This window comes from Balaenoptera borealis, assembly GCF_965194805.1.
Source record: "Balaenoptera borealis genome assembly, chromosome: 4".
Taxonomy (NCBI): domain Eukaryota; kingdom Metazoa; phylum Chordata; class Mammalia; order Artiodactyla; family Balaenopteridae; genus Balaenoptera; species Balaenoptera borealis.
In genome coordinates this window covers 54,201,696-54,227,203 of record NC_138861.1, presented here as the reverse complement: position 1 = coordinate 54,227,203, position 25,508 = coordinate 54,201,696, and the positions used below count along the sequence as shown (strand labels likewise).

Genomic DNA, 25,508 nt, shown 5'->3' with positions numbered 1-25,508 from the left:
TGATTAAATGAATGATTCCCTCCAAACACACAAATATAATGCCATAGTAATTCAAAGTTGAGGAGTGGATTATGTCACTGATGCTTGAGGTAACAGTGATAGCTAGAAAGGGTACAGTCACACCGCTCTGTATTGATCCAAGTAAGTCAGAAAACAAATTACAGGAACTTATCGGTGGAAACAGCTAGTGTGGCCGTAATTTTAGGCTTTGTTGAGGTTATGCAGAAACCTTTATTTTGGTATGTGCTTTCAAGTGTTCTTGTGCAGTCCCAGGAATATGTAATTTAAGCTGTCTCAAATTAACACTGTTAAATTAGAATATGTTTTTGATTTATGAACAGATTGACACAAACAGGTTAAATGACTTGCTCAAGGTCACAGAGTCCATCATTAGTAGAATCCAGCGATGGAGCTTAAACATAAATTTGAGACACCATAGGGAATGTAAAGATGAGCAAGAGTTCAACCCTTGCCCTTTAAGTGCTTGAAAGATTTTTAAGGAAACAGGCATGTAAAAAATATAACTGCAACATAAGGAAGAAAGTAATATGTTGCAAAAAGAGAAATGCTTTGGGGATTCAGTGGAAGAAGAGATGACTTTTGATCTGAGGCAGGAGCCAGTGGAAAGGGGATGGTGAAGGGACAGCATTGGGGATTATTAGGTGATTATTAATAGAGGAGGTAATCTTTTAACTGAAATTGAAGAATGATTAAGAATTGAACTCATAGAGATGGAGAGGAAGATAATGCCAGGAATGAAACCTATTAACAAAGATAAGGTTGATGAGTGTAAAACAAAGGCAAAGAAAACCCTAAATAGTTCGATTTGGCTGCTGAATTGGTTTGGAGAAGGAGCAGAATGGGACTTGAGCATGGAAAGGTCATGAAAAGCCTTGAATGCAAGACTGATGAGGACCTTGGAGTAGACTTGACAGGAAATAGAGAAATATGCCCAGGCTCTTGTGCAGGGAAATAACGAGAAGAAAGTTGTGTTTTAAGGAGATGAGAGGGTGTAGATTACGACAGACTAGGGAGAAAGACTGGAGAAGATGAGAGCATAACAGTAATCCAGGTGAAGAGCAAAGAGCACCAGAATTAGGGGCCCTACCATAGTTAGGATGTTTCTGAGTTACGTTTTTAGTATCGCAACTACCTGGCCATCCAGGTAAAGACAAAACTTAGAGAATATATCGATGAAGAAAAAGTGGTTGAGAGATCTCACTTTACTCCAACACTTAGGAAAGAGAAAGAGAGTTAGTTCTAGTGCTGGATGAGTATAGAGAAACAGGTGAGCTGGACAGATGTTAGTCAGTCTGTCGCCTCTTCATTCTTCCTTCCACCCTCCTGTTCCTCATCTGATGTTTACTGAGTAACTACTGGGCACTGTGAGGTATAAAAAGTGAACCAGAAAGGTGGGTTTCTTGCCCTAAAAAGCTTATAGGTTAATTGGTGGGTGGGTGAGAACATAAAATACGCACAGAAATGGCAAGCTGGAAAGTGACCTGAGAGGAAAGAAAATGCTCTAAGAATTCAAAGGAGGCAGAAGTTCCTTTGGACCTAAGGCGTTCAAAAAAAAGTTAATGGAAGAGATAGCATCTGAACTGGACCTTGAAGGATGAGTATGGTGAAAACATGAGGACTGGAGCCGAGGAGTATTCTGATAGGAAGGAACATCACATAAAAGGTGTGGAAGCACAGAGCATGCGGCTACGTGGGAAGGGAGAGGAGCTCCTTTTGGCTGAAGAGTCATTCTCAGCATGGGCCAGACATCAGAATCACCCAGAAAGTTTTAGAATATTTGATGTCCAAAGATTCATCTGGGTGGAAGGCCTGGGCATCCATACTTTTTAAAAGCTCTCAGGTGATTCTTAACTGCAAGCAGGGTTGAGACCAAGGTACAGGAAGGAGAGAAATAGCAGAGAAGTTTCGAGAGAAAATTGAACTCCAAGAGTGGAAGCCAAATCTAATGAGTTTTTGCCATTCTGCACAGTTCAATGAAAATCTGTACCATTTGTTTTATGACTTGGAATCAAAATTTCTGAGTACAAAAATGATTAAGACATTTTGAAAGGAGGTTATTTTTCTGTTGGCTAAACTCCAATTGGTGTGCAAAAGAAAATCAATTGTATGAAAAATGTGAAATTCAGTAAGACAGAGGCTCTTTTTTGTTACTTTGTTTAGTGTCTAATGGAGTGCATTTGAATATAGTTCCCTGATAAATAGCTGATAACAAAACAAGCAAACAAACAAACAAAAATGTTAAAAGATCTTAGAGATGCGTGGTTTCTATTAGATGTAGGAAATTGAAACAAAAGACATTATTATAGCATGAACCTTTCTGGTTCACCCTGAGTGTCACAGAACTTGGACATTATGCAGTGCAGACTGTGCATTGATTTAGCAGGATGTATTTCTTTTCTCTTTACATATCAATACTCCTGTCTATACAGCAGGCGCTCCCCAATCCAGTCTCCTATTTTTGAAAAATCACAACTGTTCAAACATAAAAATGTGCTACTTTGGAATGCAGGCTGTTATCACAAGAGCTCTTCATCAAAATCCAGCCCACCATGGCTTGACTAGTAACAATTTCCTTCACTTCTATACAGCATTTCCCCTTCCTCTCTCCTCACACCAGCCAATCAGGAGAACACTAGGCTGCACCCCCGAGAGGTTCAAACTGCATTGTTCTGTGGCAAGGCCCAGGAATTTGTATTTTTTAATATTTTATTTTATTAGAGTATAGTTGATTTACAATGTTGTGTTAGTTTCAGGTGTATAGAAAAGTGATTCAGTTCTACATTTTTTTTTTTTCTTTTTCAGATTCTTTTCCTATATAGGTCATTACAAAACACTGAGTATAGTTACCTTTGTTATACAGTAGGTCCTTGTTGTTTATCTGTTTTATTTGTAGTAGTGTGTATATGTTACTCCCAAATTCCTTATTTATGCCCCACCCTACCTGTCCCCTTTGGTAACCATAGGTTTGTTTTCTATGTCTGTGAGTCTATTTCTTTTTTGTAAGTAAGTGCATTTGTATCATTTTTTTTAGATTTCAGATATAAGTGATATCATATATTTGTCTTCTGTCTGACTTATTTCACTTAGTATGATAATCTCTAAGTCCATCCATGTTGCTGCAAATGGCAATATTTCATTCTTTTTTATGGCTGAATAGTATTCCATAGGATATTTAGGTTGCTTCCATGTCTTGACTATTGTAAATAGTGCTGCAGTGAACACTGGGGTGCATATATCTTTTTGAATTATGGTTTTCTCCAGATTTATGCCCAGAAGTATTTTTAAATGTCTCCTCAGGTGAGCTTAAAGATTAGCTGGATTTGATATATACTGCTTTGCATAGTGATATATTATTAGCTATTGTTTCACCTTACCATATGTCCGTAAGGTAATCAAACTTCATTCCTCTAAAACATCTTTTAAGTCAACAGTCTTAATTTTAAGTAGTCTAAATTACACATTCCTGAGACTGCACAAACCGACTACAAAGTACAAACCGTACACCAAAGGCTTCTGGATAACCTCCACAGTAATATGAATGACTGCAGTAGATGCTTCCACTGATAAATCGCCGCTATTTTTCCTTACTTACTTGGATCATTATATAATGAGGGTGATGTTACTCATTCTTGCTGTCATGGCCTCATCAAGAATCATTTTGTCAGGTAGGTTTGCCCAGAGGCTTATATGAAACATACATGACAGAGACTTATAAAGCATAAACTGAAACGTAGGGCAGAAACCCTTTCTGGTCTCTAGTGCTAGCATATGGCAGGTGCTTAGTAAACATCTGTGGAATGAATGAACTGAATATTAAATATTTGCTAAAGAAATGAATAGAAGGGCCAGAAATATCCTGGAAACTTTTGAGGTTAACTTTAAAATATTTTAGGATCTTAGACATTTGAAACATATGTAGAGTTAATGCTATCTTTAAAAAGTTGAAAATTGCCAGAGTAATTGACTCTGGCGCTTTTCTGTCCTTGGTAGGTGAGTTAACCCTGGGGGTCCTTTGCTGAACTTTGGAGTGCCGATTCTAGATGTCCAGGGCAATGGCGCTGTGTTAGGTTCTTGGTATTTTATTATTTTTTAAAATGAATGTATAGTCATTATTGTATATGATACAGATGCAAAAAGACACAAAAAATCAAAAAGCCAAATTTTACTTCCTTTTTCTATGAGCAAAACAATATCTAGGTGAACAAGGTTTAAAATTAAAAATAACTTCTACTAATGAAAACATATGTTTTTGTTTTGGGGGCTTTTGCTTGTTTGTTTGTCTGCTGAATTTAGAGGACGATTCCAGCAATACCTCCTCACAGCTCCTCTCTCCTCTGTTCCGTTCCTCCCAAGCAACCCCCCACCCAAACACTTGCTACTATTAGTAGGAAAGGTGTTAATTGCCTCCTAGTGCTGCCTCCCAGTTCAATGACTATGTTAAAATCGTCTGGAGCCTGTCACAGGCTGAAGTTTCTCTTCTCAAAATGGTGACCCATAACATTCCTACATCCTTTCCACAGATGGTTCGAATTTATTCTCTTGAAGCTCCACCCTCACTGAAGGTCCTCAGTTTTACAGTCTGTCATTTTACAAGGCCCAGGTATATTTCCTACTGGATAGTTTTTAAAAGAACCCATATTGATTAGAATAGGTTTAAGAGAAGCTATGATTTCTTCAAAGTCTCCAACAGCGTTCCCTCAACTCCACGCAAACTTGAATTAATGGGGCAGGGGACACTTACTGAATCGCCAGCGCCACTTTTTTGGCTCCTGGATTTTCCTCAGAGGGCTCTTGTAAAAGCTGCTTTTTAACTGTGGCACAGTCACAGTTACTAAGTAACGCTGAGGCCTTGCCAACTTTCTGGTTTTGCTGCCCAAATTACTGAATGTTTGGTTGATTATAGCCCTAAAACACCCGCATACTAAGAAGCTTTTAAACATTTTCTCCCCTGGGCAATCACCTGGTGTACCTGAACTGAAAGTCCACCACATATAAATTAAGTATTTACTCAGCTAACTGCTAAAATCAATGGCCTTGAGGAATACATTAAAAATTACACAACAGAGCTTGGCTTTTATGAATTAAAACTCCTAAAACTTAAATGCGATGACCTCTTCTCGACCTGGAAAACTGATTTTAATTTTTATGCAGTATTATGCAACAACCCCTAGAGATAAGCACGTTGTTGTTAAGTGTCCAATATATGAACTCATATATAAGGTGTAGCACAGAAAAGGTGAGCTGGAGGAAAGAAAAAAATTAAATACATAATTTAAAATTATTATATATATATATCAATGCTTAGTAATGAAAGTATGAATGATAACCCTTCACCGTCCAAGTTGAATATCTGCTGTGAAAAGAAAAGTACATATTTCAATAAAACATACATGACAAAGGAAAATTGCTGTTTTAAGCCTCCGACTAGGACAGCCTAATTAAACATTATGCCAATGGTAAAACAGATCAAAACAGAAATGAGAATGGAGAAATTTGAGGAAGAGAGCTTTAGCCCCACTTCTTGCTCACTTTTTTGCAAAATTTGTCACAGATCAGGACAAGGAAGGAAAGAGTGGAAGGTTAGTTTCTTGGCTAAATGAAAGGATTAAATAAGAACAAAATAATTGTTTCCTTCATGATTTCAAAGACTGATAACTAATGACAGAGATGCAGGCACCAGAAACACAGAGTCAGGGGTGGAGTCATTGTTGGTGCAAGACCACAGTTAATGGATCATTTCTACTTCAAAGAGAGCATGATTTCTTCTGGGTCTCAACAGTTGAACATGTAGTCAGCTCCTTAACGATTCACCACCCCAGCAGATGCTTACAGTTTCTGTGTCACTGAAATCCTAAAGCAGGTTGAGGGATATTGAAATATATTGGAACATGGAACACACTAGCATGAATAGTGATCAAGTCCATTGGCAAGAGAGAAAAATCTCATGTTGATAACTTCTAAATGGTTATTGCTGCTTGGGATGTCTTCAGCATAAATATTGGTGGCCTTGGTGATACACATAGCCTCAAATAGCTGAAGCAAGAGTAAAAAACACAATAAAACAAACAAACAAATGGCAGCCCCAACTTGGTAACCCAGAACACTACCTTAACAAGCATGTGAGGCTGCTCTCCAGAGAACAGGTTCTTAACCTTTTGGGAAACACAACTTATTTTAACAATCTGATACATTTATGGATTTGCTCTGAAAAGAAAATGCACACATGGGACCACACACAGAGTAATATAATAATATTTTAGGATATTCACAAGACCTGTGTAAGTCTCTTAATGAATTCCACTTGAGAACTGAAGACCTAAGGGCTCTCCAAAATGCCTGGGATCAATTGAAAGGGGCTAGAAGAACAACAGGACAAGTGGGAAAGTGGGGAATAACCACCAGGACTCAGGCAGGGAAAAGCTGTTTAAGAGGGGCAATAGGTCAAATGAATTGGAGTTAAATAGATCTTATCCGCTTCGTGATTAGGGCAAATTACTTAACCCCTTCGGAGCACTTCTCTACCTCGGTTTTCTCATCTGTTAAATCTGTAAAAAAACAACCATTTTACACAAGGTTGTTGTGCTGATTAAATGAGAGAACGTGTTTAATGTGCTGTTGAATAGATATTGTTTCCTGGTGGTGTATCAACTTAGAAAAAAATGAAAGTTCTAAAGGAAGTTCATTTTTTATTGGAATAGTTAAAAACTGGATATAATCCATATGTCCATGACTGGGCAATGATTAAATAAATTATGATACATCATCACAGTGAAATAGTATGAAGCAGCTTTAAAAATGAGTTAAAGCTATACTTATTGAAGGTGATGTGCTAGTATGGATAGATGTTTATTTACATTATTAAATGGAAAAAGCAAGCTGTAAAACAATATTCTACCCTATAAAATACTCATCATTTATATAAGAATTTCCCACTGATGGACATCTAGGTTGGTTTCTGTTTTTCTCCCTAGGTTTAAATAACAATTCTCTATAACCAAGTTTCTGATTTTTTTTCTTTAAGATGGACTACTAAAAAGGAAATTGCTTAGTCAAAAGATACATACATTGTAAAGCTTTAGAGAGATACTGTCAAATCACTTGGCAGTTAACCCATATCAATTTACAATTATACCTGAACTCTTTAAGACTGCCTCCAAACCATGCTCTATTTATTTTGCATACTTTTGAAGTTTTGTTAATTTTATAGTTCAGATTAATTGAGGGTCACTTTGATTTTCATTTTCAATTATTATCAGGGATGAACATTTCTTTCACATGCATGTTAGTATATTGCCCTCTACACACTTTTCTATGGAGTTTTAGTAGGGTTTTGTTTTTTTTTTTCATTAAATTTAAAGTATGAAAGGTAGAAAATCTTTGGCTTTCATAGTTCTTCATGACACATTCCAATTTAGATATCTATCTTTCACATTTATAATATTTTTGGCATACAAATTTTAAATTTTATATAGTCCAAACTATTGATTCCCCTTTCTGATTTCTTCCCATGTTTCTATGTTTAAAAAGATTCCCATACTAAGAATGGGCAAGTATTTAATGATATTTTCTTGTAGATTGGTTTATGGTTTCCTTTATACATTTAACTCTATAACTTTTCTCAGATTTTGTAGAGTAAGTTTAGAGTCTTTTTACTTTGTTTGGTCAGTTATTCTTTTTCAGTAATTTATAACCAATGATCTTATCCCAGGTCTTGTTTTACTCATATTTTATATTTGGCCTGGAGTCCCCATCTCTCCTGGGACCTAGTAGTGACTTCAGGCAGAAGTCTTTTAGCAACTCCTTACAGTGCTATGAACTTGGAGTCAGAGTTTTCTAAGTGCAGAATTTTCTCAACCAACTGCATTGCTTGTTGTTGTTGTATATGTGAGATTATTTCTAGCATTCTTGTTATCTGTCGTTAAGGATATAGATATAAAATGAGCATGTATCAAAGATTTTTAACTCATTAATTAATGAGGAACTGGTAGATGTTACTATGGATTCCAAGAAGAATTCAGAGCAGAGACATATAAAGGGAAAAAGAAATTCTGAAATGAATTTACAACTAGATGCAAAACTGTTCTATCAAAATCCGTGCAAAAATCAGTTGCAGTCCATCAAACACAACTGCTTTGCATTTATACAGACAAGAAGTATTTGCAATATTATCAGATTTCTACAACTTACAGAGTTGTAGTATCAAATCAAAGATGAGAAAACCTAAATTAGTGAGTAGTCAAGGTAGTCACCATTTGTTTTTTGCCCTTTCACAGTCTCTCACAATTTTCCCTGACAGTCTCCTCCCCTCTTTTTATCATAATAATTTCAAAGAAAGATTATTCTTATAAAATAAAGTTGGTCTCATTAGAGTTGACTGATTTTTTACATAGGTGAAGTAAAAATTTTATCTTACCATATTGCACACCTTAAGTTGCCCATGTAAACTCTATATCCATACAGTTTTGAACAAATACTAAATTAAACTGTGCTTGGAAATTTTCATAAGAACTCTCAAATTGGATTTTTAAAAACCTCTATTATTTGTTGACCTGAGGCTAGGAAACCAAGCCCAAGGAATGCTCTCTACCATATTTCACCTGAAATACCTATAAATTTGGGTAAATTCCTCTCTTCACTAGGTCTCCCAAATATTTTAAAGTTAGTTACACAGAATATATAATATTCTTGGACTTTTTAAGCCAAGAAATAGGCCAGGGCTTCATAGGCATTGCTTCCATAAGTAAAGTCAAACTTAATCCCTGAAAAGAGTGGCTGTTTCTACCTGATTAAATAAGCATTATTTTCAAGTATGACATTCTAGTCAAAGCCCTGATTTTATAATTTGTGCAATTATATTATGTACAATTATAGATGACAGAGCGTTATTGAACCTATGCAAATAACTAAATGGCCATGGAAAGTAAGGAGACTTAATATAAATTTCTGAATCCTGGAAGAGTAAGTGGGAATCAGATATCATTTAAAAAATGTTTCATTTTGGGGCTTCCCTGGTGGCGCAGTGGTTGAGGATCTGCCTGCCAATGCAGGGGACACGGGTTCGAGCCCTGGTCTGGGAAGATCCCACATGCCGCGGAACAGCTGGGCCCGTGAGCCACAATTACTGAGCCTGCGCATCTGGAGCCTGTGCTCCGCAACAAGAGAGGCCGCGATAGTGAGAGGCCCGCGCACCGCGATGAAGAGTGGCCCCCACTTGCCACAGCTAGAGAAAGCCCTTGCACAGAAACGAAGACCCAACACAGCCATTAATTAATTAATTAATTAATTTTTTTTAAAAAAGCCGTTTATCCTCAAGCAACCACTCTTTAAAAAAAAAAAAAAAAGTTTCATTTCAGTTTACAAAAGCAGACTTTACTAAATTGCAATGGGTTACACATTGCTTAACAAGAGAGAGATAGGGTAGTTCTTATATATCTGAAAATAGAACATTAAAAGAATATCAAAAATATTCCAGACAAATAGCCACAGTATAATTTCTCTTATTAGTTCATTCAGTCTTATTATAATTGATTCCTGCTCCACTGGATCTTTGGTTAGCTGTCTTATGCAGTCCTCTCGTTTGGCCAAAACAGGACCTGGAAATCCTGACTCAGTCCATCGGCGGTGCAGTTTGGAGGTTGTCTAATCTATGTCAGCTCAGCTTTGAAGTATCAATAATTGAAGTACCTGGTATAGTTCTTTTCTACAATATTCTGAGACTTTTCTTCTTAGTTGAAGACACAGATTCTCACCTGTAACTATAAGAGGGACTTCAAGGAAGCATCGGAGTAAAACAATACCATCTGTAGGTGATAGGGACTTAAAATGGCTGAGTGATTTATTACTAATAATTTTCAAATGTGAACAGTCTGATGAGGGTTCATAATAAGAATAATGCAGAAAACAAAATGGTTAGTGCTTTCTGTGGCATGCAAGACAAAGATGATAAAGCCATTCCCTGCCCCCCACAAAAAAAAATATGACAAACCATCTAAGGATAATGATTAAATTTATTTTAAAAGAAGTTTATGAGTGCTATATTTGATTCAGAAAAATGGATGAAAATAATTTTATAGAGGAAGAGCTATTGAGATATGACATAAAATAATACTGAGATATAATTGTTTATACCAGGAACATCAAGTAAGAGGTTTAGTAAGTCTGCAGTAAGACCTAAACATTTGTATCTTTAAAAACAAGAGCTGAAATTATGACAGATAACATTATACTACTGTTGTCTAATATCATCAGGCTCAGTACCACCAGAACTCTGCTAAATATAGCAAAACCTGATGGAAATATTCCTAAGAGTTGCAATCAGTGTTCTCCCTGAAGGTAAAGCCATATTATAAGACAGCAAGGGCAATGACATAACTCCAGGGACTTCCCAAAAAGCACACAAAACATCTGAAATATTTATGTTAATAACATTATACCTATCAAATCTAACCTTGGCAAGGCTGAACACCTCTTCTGATTTAACAACTCTTCCCACAGAATTCTACAGAAAAATCTAATTCTTTCTGGCACCTCTTTTCAAAGGTGAAAAAATAAATCTGTGATTTTTCCAGGGGCCCTCTGGGAAATCACAAATATAGTTTCTGGTGTAAAATATATATGGAAGGTTTTATTTAATTTTTTCTAAACTTAGGATCCAATTATGGAAAGTCAAAAATCAGGAAAAAAAATTGTCAGAAGATATTTGGACACTTGATTAAGATAGGATCAGGGTGCTACAAAAAATAATACTGAGTTAACTAATTAAACATTTAAGACAATAAAACATTTAAAAATAAACATTACATTAACATGATTGTAAAGAACCTTAGCTCTTTATAAGTGAGGAATTTTTGTTCTTTGCTTTCTTTTGTTTCTTATTTTTTCTTTTTCTTAAACACTCAAGGATGTAATAAATTCATCATAAAGCACAGAAAATTATTCTTGTAAGACACAATTAGCTACCTAGACAGATTACACAGAAGGTTTAAAAAAAGAAAAGAAAAGAAAAGACTTTATAGTAGGCAAAGGAATTAGCCAGTAATCAAGTCCATCAAGACAGGGCAAACTTAACTAAAATTTTAGCACATTTCATCACTTCTATTCAGACTCAAGTACTATAAACCAAAGAAAGGAAAATTTACTTCCAAATTTTGTCCTTCATTTTGCTTTTTCATATCACAGCAATTCTCAGGAGATCCATGAACTCAAAATAATTTTTATATTAATAGTAAGATGTTATTTCTGTTAACATTTCAATAATATTCATCATAGCTATGATCAAATGAATCAGTATTTTAAATTTGCTCAATTTGCACTTCCAGTATGGTAAATATTGACAGTTATAATCCATATAAAAGTTCTTTGTGGTCTTCAGTAAGTCCCAAGATTTTACAGAGGTTCTGAGATAGAACAAAAGAGAAAAACAAGAAAAGCCTGAAAAGCACTACTATATATACATTATATAGTTATGTTTAATATATATTGTGTATAAAATTATAACAGTGTATAGCAGTGATTTTTTTTTAAAGATTTAATTTTATTTATTTTTGGCTGTGTTGGGTCTTTGTTGCTGCGCGTGGGCTTTCTCTAGTTGTGGCGAGCGGGGGCTACTGTTCGTTGCCGTGCGCAGGCTTCTCCTTGTGGTGGCTTCTCTTGTTGCAGAGCACAGGCTCTAGGAGCACAGGCTTCAGTAGTTGTGGCACGTGGGCTCAGTAGTTGTGGCTTGCGGGCTCTAGAGCACAGGCTCAGTAGTTGTAGTGTACGGGCTTAGTTGTTCCGCGGCATGTGGGATCTTCCCGGACCAAGGATTGAACCCGTGTCCCCTGCATTGGCAGGCAGGTTCTTATCCACTGCGCCACCAGGGAAGTTCCTATAATAGTGATTTTATATATATAAACATGTATAAATTATAAATATATAAAAATTATATAAATTATATTTATAAATATATAAATTATAAATATATAAATGTATAAGTTATATATAAATGTGTTATATGTGTATATAGATATGTATAATTACTACTATATACTGTTATAAAGCCTCCACTATAGGATATAACTACTTTCTCTTTGAAACACAAAAGCAAAGAGACAGTGGTATTAGTCTGTCCCTATTGCTTATGATGAGTCTCAACCATTCATATTAATTGTGATTTTTAACCAAAGTAACTTCTATTTCATAGAGAAAACTAGAGGTGGATAACTAAGTACTGTCTCTCTCCCAAAAGCATTTTAACAGACAAGCAAAGTTTATATTACATCTTTGTACAGCCACACACAGATCTTTTTAAAGAGACAAAATGAACAGTTCATTAACATGACCCAAGATAGGAACTTTCCATTGGATATAAGCAAAGTATATACACTTAAAATTATGCCTAATAATTAAGCATCAAATTTTCAGTATTCTATCATAATTAGAAACTATCTGGATATCATATGAATATTCATTATGTAATTCAACCTAATAGCTGTCTAAGTTTTTATGTTACTTAAAGATCTGGGGAATTATATTCAAGCTGACATAGTAAAAAACAAAATTACTGTTGACATAAAGTTGTCAGAATAATGATTTGATTTTGTTGAATACAGACTTACATTTCTCATTATCTTAAAGATTGTGTCGGAATAACGTTAGCTTATTTGACCAGTATATCTCAATAAGTTTAAAAAAATAAACCCAAGTACAGTAGAATAAAATGTATATGCTTATGTTATACCTAACATTGATAAATCAGAGGACAAGCTGTTTGCATTAAACCAAAATTATTACAGTAGTCTGATTTACCAAATATTTATCTCAATTATATGACCTTAAGTTGTTTAAACATTTCTGTGAGAATAACTTTTTAAGGATAGCACATTTAAAGTATCCAAACTTTAATTTCCATATTTTCCTGGAATTTTATAAATATTTGACTTACATAAGAACTTATTTGTGTAAGAACTCTATAGGCCAATCAGAACAGAGTTTCTTTAATTTAGGAGACTTTTAAATCTAATTTATGAATTCCTCCAGAGATAGGAAAATATTATATACTCACACATAAAGATGTAAACGCCTTTCTGAATTCTAAGCATATGTACACACAGACATGTAGGGAGCTTATAGCTTAAAATCTAAACATTAGCCACAGTTCAAAAGTAAACGCAAAGAAGTTATCAGTCCATATATCAAAGAGTTGTCCTCTTTCCTGATGCGCATGGGATTCTTAATTTCTTCAAAGTAGACAAGTAAACAAATAAAGAAAAAATGCTAACAAATCAGATTCTCTGTTATCTCTCCCTCAAGAAAGAATAAATCTCGGTGATCTATTAATCTATTTACAGAGATCACTAAGGTTAAGACAAAAAATCAAATTTCAAATCATTGTTGTCACCAATGGGGAATGATTTATTCATTGTAAAATTCCGAAAACACAAAAATAGCAAAAAGGAAAATATGTAAAGAAACAGAGGATCAACAAAGTTAAATAAAATTTATTTACAAATTGGTACAAAGCAGGTCCCAATACAGGGCAATAATCAATTGCACGCCACTGGGCGCAATTAATTTGCATCTTTGTAGACAAGAATATATTGCATTATTATCAGTTTTCTCCAACTTAAAGATTTGTAAAATGGCACAAAAATGTGGACGGGTAAGCCACTCGAGATACCCACTCTTTTTGTTTTACCCATTTCAAAATCTTTACAATTTTACAAACTCTATTTAACCAAAGATGGGTCAAATATATTCTTTCTCACTAGTGTAAGAAAATGAATACTATGGGGAAAAGGCAATATCAAAGCTTCTCTCTAGTCCCAGATCTAAATTTCTTATCATCTCTTCCTACAAGAGAAGGAGAGAGAGCGAGTAACATCATTCTTTTGTACTTCAAATATAGAAAAGGCCCAATGACTAATATTTTGCAACTGTAGATACTGTCTGACTCGTTTAGCATTTGTTTTCTCTCTTACCAGTACCACATTAGTGAACACTTGCCCCCATAGGCGTTCCCTAGGAGCCTGTAAGCATGACAGACTATCGTGAATAAAAGCAAAAGGACCAAACCTTTTTTCACAGATTACAATACAAAGGGGAAAAAAAGTAGATCAAATAGTTTTTAAACTGATAAGAAGTTTTTTATGAAACCCACCAGGGACAGGTAGTTAGTTCCACTAGTCTGAACCAATTCCAAACTTGAGACATTTTTATTTGACAAACTTGAAATCAAGATAGCATTCTTTTTGACTTATTACCCTGCAATCACATGTGTTTACAAAACCCTTCCCTGGGAACTTTGCAGAGTTAGTGATCCATGGGGTTCAGCAGAGTCTAGACAAGCATGAACCTGGGGAACACTGCTTTGATCCTAGATATTTTCAGTAATGTCACAACCCAGGGCCTCAAAGCTCCTGATTGGAATTATTACTGCTCCTGAGAAAAAGAATCTGGGGGGAAACACAAACATATCTCCATGGCCACAGCCTTCTTAGTTCTGTTTGCTACAACATTGAAGCACGAAGAAAATTCATTTAATGCTAATTATTTGCATGGACTGGACTGATTAACGATATGATTTATGTATTTTAGGCTCAACCAGGTGACAACTCTACTAGAACCCCTATCCAGACAGAGCTGTACATACAAGCTGTCATTTTTGACCACGTTTCCAGAAGAAAGACTTAACTATCAACATGTTAGATGGTTTCCTAATGGTTTGCTAAATTTAAATGACTCCTATAACAGAAGCAAATTAGAATAATAAATGAGTCCTGTAGCTATAAGGCAAATCAGAATAATAAAAGTTGATAAAGAAATTAGAAAGAAAATCATGATCTTGACTATCTGTTTTGTGGTACAAATAACTTCTTAATCTGATTTGAGCTTTTTCTAAAATCTTTTCCCCTAAACACTGAAGCTGATTGCAATAGTTCATGGGAGAAAATCTTGTTGCTACTTCAAAGATATAGTAATTAGTGACTTCTTTTGTACCTCAGATTTTTCACATGTTTCCAAATGTTCCAAAAATGTTCTAGGTCCTACTATTGCCAAATATAGCATGCCAAGCCTTATACCACATGGCAGTGCTATCTCCCGAAATCACTGGAGGACAGGCATAAGGAAATATAAATACAAGGTTTTTAGTAGCACTGCATGAGTAAATATAATCTGAAATATCCCATGAGATGATGTATAAAATGATTGAAGTGTTTGATATGTTTATGTGCCTGGACAATATGAACCCCATGACAATAAAGCTGAGAAAATGAAATCTAAATGAAACCAGAAGATTTTAGAGAAATGAGGACCTCAGAAGAGTGAAGAACACGTTTTCCTAATATGCCCCTGCAGGTGGCTTTTGTGCAGAAAAGATGTTCAGAGGCCATTTGTGATTTAAGATTCATATTTGGCTCTTCCTCTTCTCCTTCCCATTGTCTTTCTTCCCTTTCTAAACAATCCAGTTCTAAAGCAATTAAGTGGAGCCAAGCAAGGTAGAAGTCTGCTCAGTGTGGATATGGGGGTGGGAGATCCCAGAGCAGGAATTCCCCAGTTACAATGGGGTAAGAAGGCTGTATTCATGGTAGAGGTGATGGTCTGGCACGAGGTGTCAGATCTCAATCTAGGTGAGTAGAGTGGTGTTAAATTAGAATTGGATATATTGGTGTGATCTCATCATTTTCAATATATACAACAGGTACAGAATATATGTTAATGTGTGTATGTCTGCATATTCCAATGCTCCATCCACTGAGAGGGCCTTGGAACAGCAGCACCCAATATCAGTGAGCACACCTAGCACCCAGATCTTAGTTTCTCAACACCATTTTCTGCCAAAGGGAAGAAGGGATCCTTAGAAAAATGACTGATTCCAGGGCTGAGACAGGGAAAATAAAAGAGTCTGGAATCTCTTTCTGTGCCAGAAAGCAAAGCAATTCTGGAAAAATGAAGGGGACTTATCAAAAGGACACAGAATCTACCTTGAAGGGGTTCCCACTGGCCAAATCTGGGACAGTTTGAGCATCAAAATAAATAGTGATAACAACAGGCGTAAAATAGGAAACCATGAGTCTATACTGATCTATGTAAATGAGTAATTGATGAGGAATGGGATATTTACATTGTATCTCACATAAAATACTTATTAATTACAGAGGGAACAATGGAAAAGCCTGAAAGACACCACTTTCATAAGTGATCAAAGAGAATATGATTAGTAATGAGGTGAACTGAATTTGTTCCCCACCAAATAAGATGCAACAGAGGAACTCAGCATCCCTTTTGTAATAATCCTGCCAAAGTTGCATAACCTGAATCTAATCAAGAGAAAACACAGACAAACCCAAATCCAAGGACATTAAACAAAATAACTGGCTTGACATCTTCAAAAGTGTCAAGATCATCAAAGTAGAAGACTGAGAAATTGTCCCAGATTGAGTGAGACTAGAGAGACATGATAATCAAATGCAACACAAGACTCTGAGTTTCATCCGTACCGTATAAAGGGAATTTGGGGACAACTGGTGAAAATTGAATGATTTCTGAAGATTAGATGGTAGTAATATAAAAATGTTTATGTCCTGATTTTGATGATTATGTTGTGGTTATATTAGAAAATGTCCTTGATTGTAGGAAATTACACTAAAGCATTTTGGAGTCCAAGGGCATCATGTCAGCAAATTATTTATAAAATTTTACGGGGAAAAATTATTTGTGCTGTACTTGCAGCTTTTCTGTAAGTCTGAGATTGTTTTTGAAATAAAATAAATATTTGATTTATTATATTTATCAATTCAAAACTCTACTTATATTTTAAGTATGTACACAAATTAGTTTGTTCTATCTATAGATTTGATGAAATTTTAGCAATCATTTTTATTTCTTCTATAGTTCAGTTAACTAAATTCCTTCTAAAATTTTAAATTTTATTTATGAGCTTCATTATATTCAATTTTCTAATGATTTCAAATTTCCAAGTAACAAATAAGCTTTCATACACATTTAAATAGCTGTCATAAATTTAATAAATTAAAATTGTAATGATTCATGTTCTCTTAAAGTTTCAATATAGTTCCACAAATTTATAAAATTTCAATTTAAAATAATCTGAATTAACTATTCAAATATCACATTTTATTTTATTTTTAAATAAAAGTAACTTCTATCAAGATTTAAATTTCTCTAATCCCTTTTTTTAGGATCTGCCTCTCAGCTGATCTAATTTAGATATTTTTTCTTTTTTTTTATTGAAGTATAGTTGATTTGCAATGTTACATTAGTTTCAGGTGTACAGCAAAGTGATTCAGTTATATATACTTTTCATATTATTTTCCATTATAGGTTATTACAATATATTGAATATAATTCCCTGTGCTATACGGTAAATCCTATTGCTGATCTATTTCATGTATAGTAGTTTGCATCTGTTAATCCCATACTCCTAATTTATCCCTCCCCTCCCCATTCCTTTCCCCTTTGTAACCATAAACAGTAAGTCCCCTACATACGAACCTTCAAGTTGCAAACTTTCAAAGATGTGAAAGTACGTTCACATCTCCAATCACGTAAGTTAGTTCACGTGTCTGGCGTACATTGTCATATGTGTGCATCCTCTACAAGTGGTTGTGCTTTTGTGTACTTTACTGTACAGAACTGTATAGAGTACAGTAGTACAGTATCTTTATTTCAAGGATGTCCAGAAGCAAGCGTAAAAGCAGCGGTGATGTAGCTGGTACTGCTAAGAAACGCCAAGCAATAACAATGGAACTTTCCTGTGCATAGCAAGGAGGAAGAGAGACAAGAGGAAGAAGAAGTAACTGAAGAACGGAAGAGATTCACGATGCAACAAATGGCCAGGGGATTTTCTTCATTTGAGGAGGCACTGTCAGTTTTTGAGGCACAGGAACCAAAAGTAGAATGGTACACAAAGGTTGAAGCAATGCTACCTTCTGCAAGGTTCAGAATGCAATCCAGTGCTACCGTGTCATCTATGATGAGAAAAAAAGATGTACTATCCAGACATCACTGGGTCATTTTTTCAAGAGAGTAGAAAGAATAGAATCCAGCAAGGAACCAGAACCTGTGCCATCAATGTCAGGCATGAGTGAAATTGCAGGTTGCCCTCTGTCTCCTATTGCTGACGATCCTTCAGCTCTACCATCTCCCACCAACTCTCTCTCCTCCAGTCAGTAAGTCTTCTTGCCTGTTCACTCGATGCCAGCCCCTGTGTGCCAGCTGTTGTACTGTACTACTGTACTTTTCAAGGTACTGTACTGTGAGATTGAAAATGTTTTCTTTACTTTTTGTGTTTGTTTGTTTTTTATGTATTATTTGTATGAAAAGTATTATAAACCTATTACAGTACAGTAATATATAGCCAGTTGTGTTGGTTGGGTACCTAGACGAACTTTGTTGGACTTAAAAACGCACTCTCGGAACGGAACTTGTTTGTGTGTAGGGGACTTACTGAATTTGTTTTCTATGTCTGTGAGTCTGTTTCTGTTTTGTATATATTTTAAACTGGAAAAATAATGCTTACCTATTAAATACTCTATCCTCTAATATGCCAGTGTTTCTTAAATGTTTTAACTATTTTAAATATTTTTAAGTGTAGGTATTTCAAATATTTAAAATACTTTGTATATTTACAGATTATTCCTATATTTAGTCCCATGGTTTAAGACACAAAAATTAATTATGTCATCAGAAGTAATTTTTACTTTACCTTCTGAACTGAATTTAATGACAGTAAATACTGAACAGAGATTTGAGTTGGGTTATGGGATGTTTTTGTTTGCTAGGGCTGCCATAACAAAATACCACAGACTGGGTGGCTTAAACAACAGAAATTTATGTTCTGACACTTCTGGAGACTGTAAGTCCAAGATCAAGATATCAACAAGTTTAGTTTCTTTTGAGGCTTCTCTGCTTGGCTTGCAGATGGCATGCTTTTTGCTGTTCTTTGCATGGTCTTTCCTCTGTGCAGGCATCCCTGGTGTCTGTCTATGTGTCAAAATTTCTTATGCTTGTGAGAACAACAGTCAGATTGGATTAGAGTCCACCATAATGATGTCATTTTAACTCAGTTACCTCTTTAAACACCCTTTCTCAAAGTACAATCACATTCTGAGGTACCGATGGGGGGGGAGTGGGGTGGAGCTTTAGCTATGAATTTGGGCACAATTCAGCCCATAACATAGGTTGTGGACTACAAATACCCAGGACATTCTCATGATTAGAACCTCTCGTTCAATGCTAAGCCAAGTCTAGACTTCTGAGGGTTCCTTCTGAGTTTCATGTCTTTTAAATGTGGATGGCCTTGGATTCAGATGTCATGTTGCCTAGTTTTGTAGCCTGATTTAAGTTTGCAGCACCCACCCAGGTTGACTGATATTCAAGGTTTCATTCTATTTCTGATTTTTTTGCATATTCTTTCTGTCAACAGAGCCACAATTCCTATAAATGTTTAAATAACATCCCATTGTGTCAAGCTTATCTCTCACATCTTACCTTGCGCTGTGGTCACAGTACTGAGGTCAAACTAATGCAACTATTAGAAATTGGAAATTCCTTTTATGGAAGCTCATTAGGTTGACTTTTACCCAGTAAAGAAGAGAGAGCAATTAGAAAGCTGTTGTGCCTGAGTCCAGGGTACATGAAGAAAGTAATTTTAACTTGAAGTTAATGGTTGAATGCAGGGCCAAGGAAATGGAATATGTGAAATGAATGTGAGAATCAGCAGAACAGCAGGCCAAAGACACAGGACCAAAGAATGAGCTAGCCAACAGAAAGGAAATGAAACCAGGAATCGAGCAATGCAATACAGAGTAAAGAGCATTAAGAACCAGACTGTTTGGCAAGCTGATGTTGGTAATTGGCCAAATCACTTTATCTCTCCAGACTTTGGCTCTTGAAGGTCCCTTCAAAATCCAAAACATCTATGATTTCTCCTTGCTGTTTTTCTAATCTATTTATAGACTCCCTCAGATGAACAGAATAACCTTGCTAGGTAAGTGTAATTTTCTCCAAGTGATAGTTTAAGCTCATTGTCCAAGACTCTAGTTGCAAGTGATGGCTATCCAATTTGAAGCTTTATTATAAAAACACTGAGGGGTCTCCCAGAACTAAAGAAAGGAATATGTCTACATCCCAGGAATAATCAAACCCTTGAACACTATCAGACGTCCCGCTCTATCTCATTACTGTATTTTTCTCTGTGCATCATTATTCTCTTCCAACAAAACAGGCTCTCTGTTTCTCCAGACACACTTTTCTCTCTCTTCCTCTCCCCCTTTCCCTCCCTCTCCCTCTTCCTCTCCCTCTTCCTCCCTCTCTCCTTCCCTCCCTTCCCCCTTCTCTTTTTTCCCCAAGTCCTTCTCTTTTTTTGCCCAGAGAAGGGAAACTTGACTCGGCATCAGTCGGGAGCCAAGCCCCACTAAAATCTAGAATGGTCAGGCTGTGCAGATTTATGTTCTCCTTAATTACAACTATAACAATTTTGTGAATGAATGAGAATCTTCAGAAAAGCAGGTAATTCTGTGACAAAACAATGCATCCAGTTCAATGGAGTAGGGAGAGAGTGTAGGAGAGAGAAAAGGGAGAAGTCTGGGATGTTAAGGTACCCAGTCATTGGAGTAGCAATTCATTCTTCCTCTTTTCACTGGTGGTGACAAAAGCAAGAAAAGCAGCAGTGGCAATGTGACTGGATGAATCTTCTTTTTGTATGATTCCTGCTTTATAACACAACTTTCTAAGATAAGAAATTATATGATTAAAACTGCCTGATCTATGACCAACCTCCTCAAATTTTATTGTATTTTCCAGAATAATATGATTTAAACAGTCGACAATAACCAGAAACTATCTTAATCTCAAGGAAATTAAAAGGAAATATCTACTTATTTAATTATAGAGGACACACTACTTACTCATTTGTTTGTTTCTTGTGAGCCAGATACTCTTCCAGGGGCACAGTAGTGAATAAGTGCTTCCCTCAAGAAATTCACCAACTTGGATTAAAAAGAAATCTGAGGGATCTTATGCTTTTATTTTTGTTGCTGCTGCTGCTGCTATTATGGATGGATTTCCTCCTCATTACAGCTACCAGTAGATTGTTACAGGTATTCCATGAATTGGCCAAGACTTTCCAGAACCATATGAAGTCATGAGGATGACCATGCTGGTTTATTGGGAATGCCACTAGGGAAGTATTTCCCAAAGTATGTTCTGTAGCACACTAGTCTTTTTAAAGTATCTTCCAAAAAATAAAATTTTCTGTGCTCGAATAAGGGTGAGAATTTGCATACCACAGATTTCTCCTAGAGACTCACAATGTGACATTTTATTGACTCTGAGAAGTTCCAAAATAAGGACAGCTCTGTAAGTTTGTTTAAGTTCCCACACAAATTGTCCACTGATCAACACCTCTCCATTTTCACCATCAAACACCTATTAGTGTCTGAGTTACCAGAGGCTTTCTGTTGTTGTTTGCAAGCCACAAAAACGAATCTCACACATTTAAGCAGATATAGGAGTATACTAGAATCCAAGGAATGGTTGAAAGCCAAGACTCAGGAAAGAAAGACTAAAGAATTCTGGAAGCCTCTGTGTCAAACACTGTCAGTAAGTAAAGCAGAGCTCCATCTACTTCCCAGTCTCTGTCAATCCCAAATTTCAAATCCTCGGAGATGGAACCTGATCGGCCATAGAAGGGTCAGGTGTCCCCCACTGCATCAGTCAGCAATGGTCAAGGTCAGATGGTAGACATAACACTTGGAAGCTCATCCCTATGTCTCAAGGGCTGTTTCTAGAGAGGGGGAGATTATCATAAGTTGGGAAGACACCCAAGAAATATCTACTATGAAATCTCTTGAAACTAGCAACACACTTAGTTAAAAACCATTAGTGTGGCTACTAGGGCCGGGAGTGGGTTGGGGAGAAGCCGGGGCAGGGGAGGAGCCGCCGGAGCTGTTGGAGCTGTGACACCCAGGGCAGCCTCACTCAGAAGCCACAAGGAAAGCTAGTGGAGTCCCTCATCCCTCCAACTTCTCTTCCAAGCTGCCCCATGGCCCTTGATCCAGAAAGCCACTTCAGAAAGGTTGTGGGACAGCCATGGGAGGCTTGTTGCTGGGAAATGTATGACAGCGGAACAGTTAGGCTGTACCCGTTTTGCACTCTTTCTGTATACCATATTGCAGTAGACAGTCATTTCAAGGGCACAGCAAGGTTTACTACGAAGTGAGGGACTCTTGGGCATTAAAACTATGCAGATGAGGGGGTCGGCACCACGCAGCTTGCAGGGTCCCGGTTCCCCGACCAGGGATTGGACCCGGGCCACAGTAGTGAAAGCGCCGAATCCTAACCACTGGACCACCAGGGAACTCCCTTAACAATTTACTTTTGATGTAACAGTAAACAGACCAAGATTTTACCTGTGCATTAAAAAAAATTTTTTTTGAATTACGATGAAAAAAAAAAAAAACCATTAGTGTGATGTTGACTCTTGATTTAATATTAATATTTTAATCTGGGGGGAAATATACCCCTACTCCTAATGCTGCTTTGAGACTTAACCAGGAATGGATGTCAATGTTTCCTTCCAAATGCAGTTTTGCCATCAGTTGAAATTATTATTATGAATAAAATTAAGTTATACAGTGTGCTATGTGTATACATTTTGAGATGTCTTCCAGGTAAAAATGCTTCTTGAATTATTTCTTCAATAGATCATCCAAATTGTTTTGCTCATCTATTATTTGAGATTTCTGCAATTTACTTATGAGAGTGCTTTCTATGTATGTAGTTTTCCTCTTTGCCAATAACAGTTTATTTATGGACACTGGATATTGAATTTTATGTAACTTTTTTAATTAATTTATTTTCTTGGATAAGTTTTAGGTTCACAGAAAAATTGAGCAGATATTATATTTTCCATATACCTCTTCTCCCCATACTTACATGGCTTCCCTTGTTATTAACATCTTGCATTAATGTGCTATGTTTGTTACAATTAATAAACCAAATTGAAAAATTATTAACTAAGTCCATAGTTTACATTAGGGATCACTCTTTGTGCTGTCATTCAGTTCTATGGATTTTGACAAATAAGTACTGTTTTGTATCCACCGTAACAGTTATCAGAGCAGATATCCAAATATCGAGCCCTAAATATTCCCTGTGCCCCAGGTACTCATCCCTCTCCCTCTATCTCCTTTAACCTCTGGCAACCACTTATCTTTTTACTGTCTGTATAGTTTTGCCTTTTCCAGAATGTCATATAGTTGGAATCATGTAGTACATAGCCTTTTCAGAGTGGCTTCTTTCACTTAGTAATATGCATTTAAAGTTCCTCCATGTCTTTTCATGGCTTGAGAGCTCATTTCTTTTTAGTGCTGAATGATAGTCCATTGTCTGGATGTATGACAGTTTATTTATCCACTTACCTATTGAAGCATCTTGGTTGCTTCCAAGTTTTGGCAGTTATGGTATAAATCTGCTATGAATAGCCGTGTACACGTTTTTGTGCGGACAGGTTTTCAACTCATTTGGGTATATATCTAGGACCGTGATTGCTGGATCATATGGTAAGACTATGTTTAGCTTTGCAAGAAACTGTCAAACTGTTTACCAAAGTGGCTATACCACCAACAGTGAATGACAGTGCCTATTGTTCTATATCCTTGTCAGCATTTCGCGTTGTCAGTGTTTTGGATTTTGGCCTTTCTAGTACGTATGTAATAGTATTTCAGTTGTTTTAATTTGCAGTTTCCTAATAACATATGATATTGAGCATCTTCTCATATGCTTAGTTTCCATCTGTATATCTTCTTTGGTCAGGTATCTGTTCAAATATTTTTTTTTTTTTTAAATGAATAGCCCAGTTTGCTTTTTTTTTTTAAAGAAATTCACGTTCTTTTATTTATTTATTTATGACTGTGTTGAGTCTTCGTTTCTGTGCGAGGGCTTTCTCTAGTTGCGGCAAGTGGGGACCACTCTTCATCGCGGTGCGCGGGCCTCTCACCATCGCGGCCTCTCTTGTTGCGGAGCACAGGCTCCAGACGCGCAGGCTCAGTAATTGTGGCTCACGGGCCCAGTTGCTCCGTGGCATGTGGGATCTTCCCAGACCAGGGCTCGAACCCGTGTCCCCTGCATTGGCAGGCAGATTCTCAACCACTGCGCCACCAGGGAAGCCCCTGTTCAAATATTTTGTCCACTTTTTAATTGGGCTGTTTCCTTATTGTTTTAAGTGTTCTTTGTATATTTTGGACACAAGTCCTTTACCAGATATGCTTTGCAAATATTTTTTTCCTGATCTGTGGCTTTTCTTTTCATTCTCTTAAAGTATACAGTATAGTTTTTTCATACTACCTTTAAAAGACTCTTTAAAAATCAAAGTTGGCTTTTTCCATATTTGAGAAAAGTTTTTATGTAGAATTTGGACTATCTTTTTTAAAAAGTTTGACATAATTCTCAACAGTAAAACTAGATGGCTCATAGCTTTTCACAAAAAAATTTTGATTATTTCTGATAAGAGAAAATAATGCTTTTTATTTCTTGAGCCAATTTGAATGTTAAATTTTTCTCAAATATCTACTGCACTGAAATTTTCTAATATATTTTCACAGAATAGTATATAATATCTTCATAGTATATTTCCTCTATACTTTTTTGTGATATCAAATATCTAATTCCTATTTTTAAAATTTGTGTTGACCTTTTCCCTTAATTATATTCATAAGATATTTGGTTTTAAAGCACTTACCATTTTATTTTTTAATTGATTCTGATTCTGATTAATTTTATTTTTATTTGTATTCTTCACCACATCCTTCTTTATGCCTTTTTAGGTATGTTTTGTTTTTCCCAAACTCCTTGAGTTGTGATTAGTCATTTATTTTTTATTTCTGTTTTTTAAAATAATGAAAGCTTTTAACACAAAATCTTTCCTTCTGAGAACAGCTTTGGTCACAGTCAACGAATTTTGAGAATTAGTGTTCTCGTTTTTCTTATTTTATAAGTACTCCACACTTGTAGATTTGCACTTGCCTTTAGCACAAAATTTTTGTTGGATCCTTTTTTAATTTCAAAGTAACCCTAATTACTTTTATCTAAGATTGTGAACATGATTTCTAATATTACTGCATTGTTGTCAAAGAACCTTGCCTTTATAGTTCCTACTTCGGAGATTTTATTGCTATTTTCTTTTGTTACTTAACTTACAGTTAGTTTTATTTTTTTAGTTTAGTGTTCCACAGATGGTTGAAAAAACTGAGTATTGTTTTAATATGCATTTAAACTTTATTAACATATTATCCAAGTACCTATATCTCTTGTTTTATGTGTATATCTGTGTATGTATGTACATATGTATGAATGTATATGTTTTGGCCCATCAGAGGCTAACAGAGATATAGTCAAGCTTTCTACTAAAAAGTGTTTATTATTCCTTGTAAATCTAAAAATTTTTGTTTAATTAATTTTGAAACTCTTCTTTTGCTGTTCTTCAT

General features: G+C 35.8%; 1 protein-coding gene across 2 annotated transcripts in view; it reads left to right on the top strand.

The window, feature by feature from the left end:
* CFAP299 (cilia and flagella associated protein 299) overlaps positions 1–21,905 on the top strand; it is a 623,597-nt gene extending 601,692 nt beyond the window's left edge. For both annotated transcript variants that reach the window (XM_082389447.1, XM_082389448.1), the window contains exon 6: positions 14,596–21,905. In XM_082389447.1, the coding sequence (XP_082245573.1) occupies positions 14,596–14,691 (96 nt within the window). In that variant the 3' untranslated portion in view covers positions 14,692–21,905. The remainder of the gene's footprint in view (positions 1–14,595) is intronic.
* Positions 21,906–25,508: the final 3,603 nt, after the last annotated feature.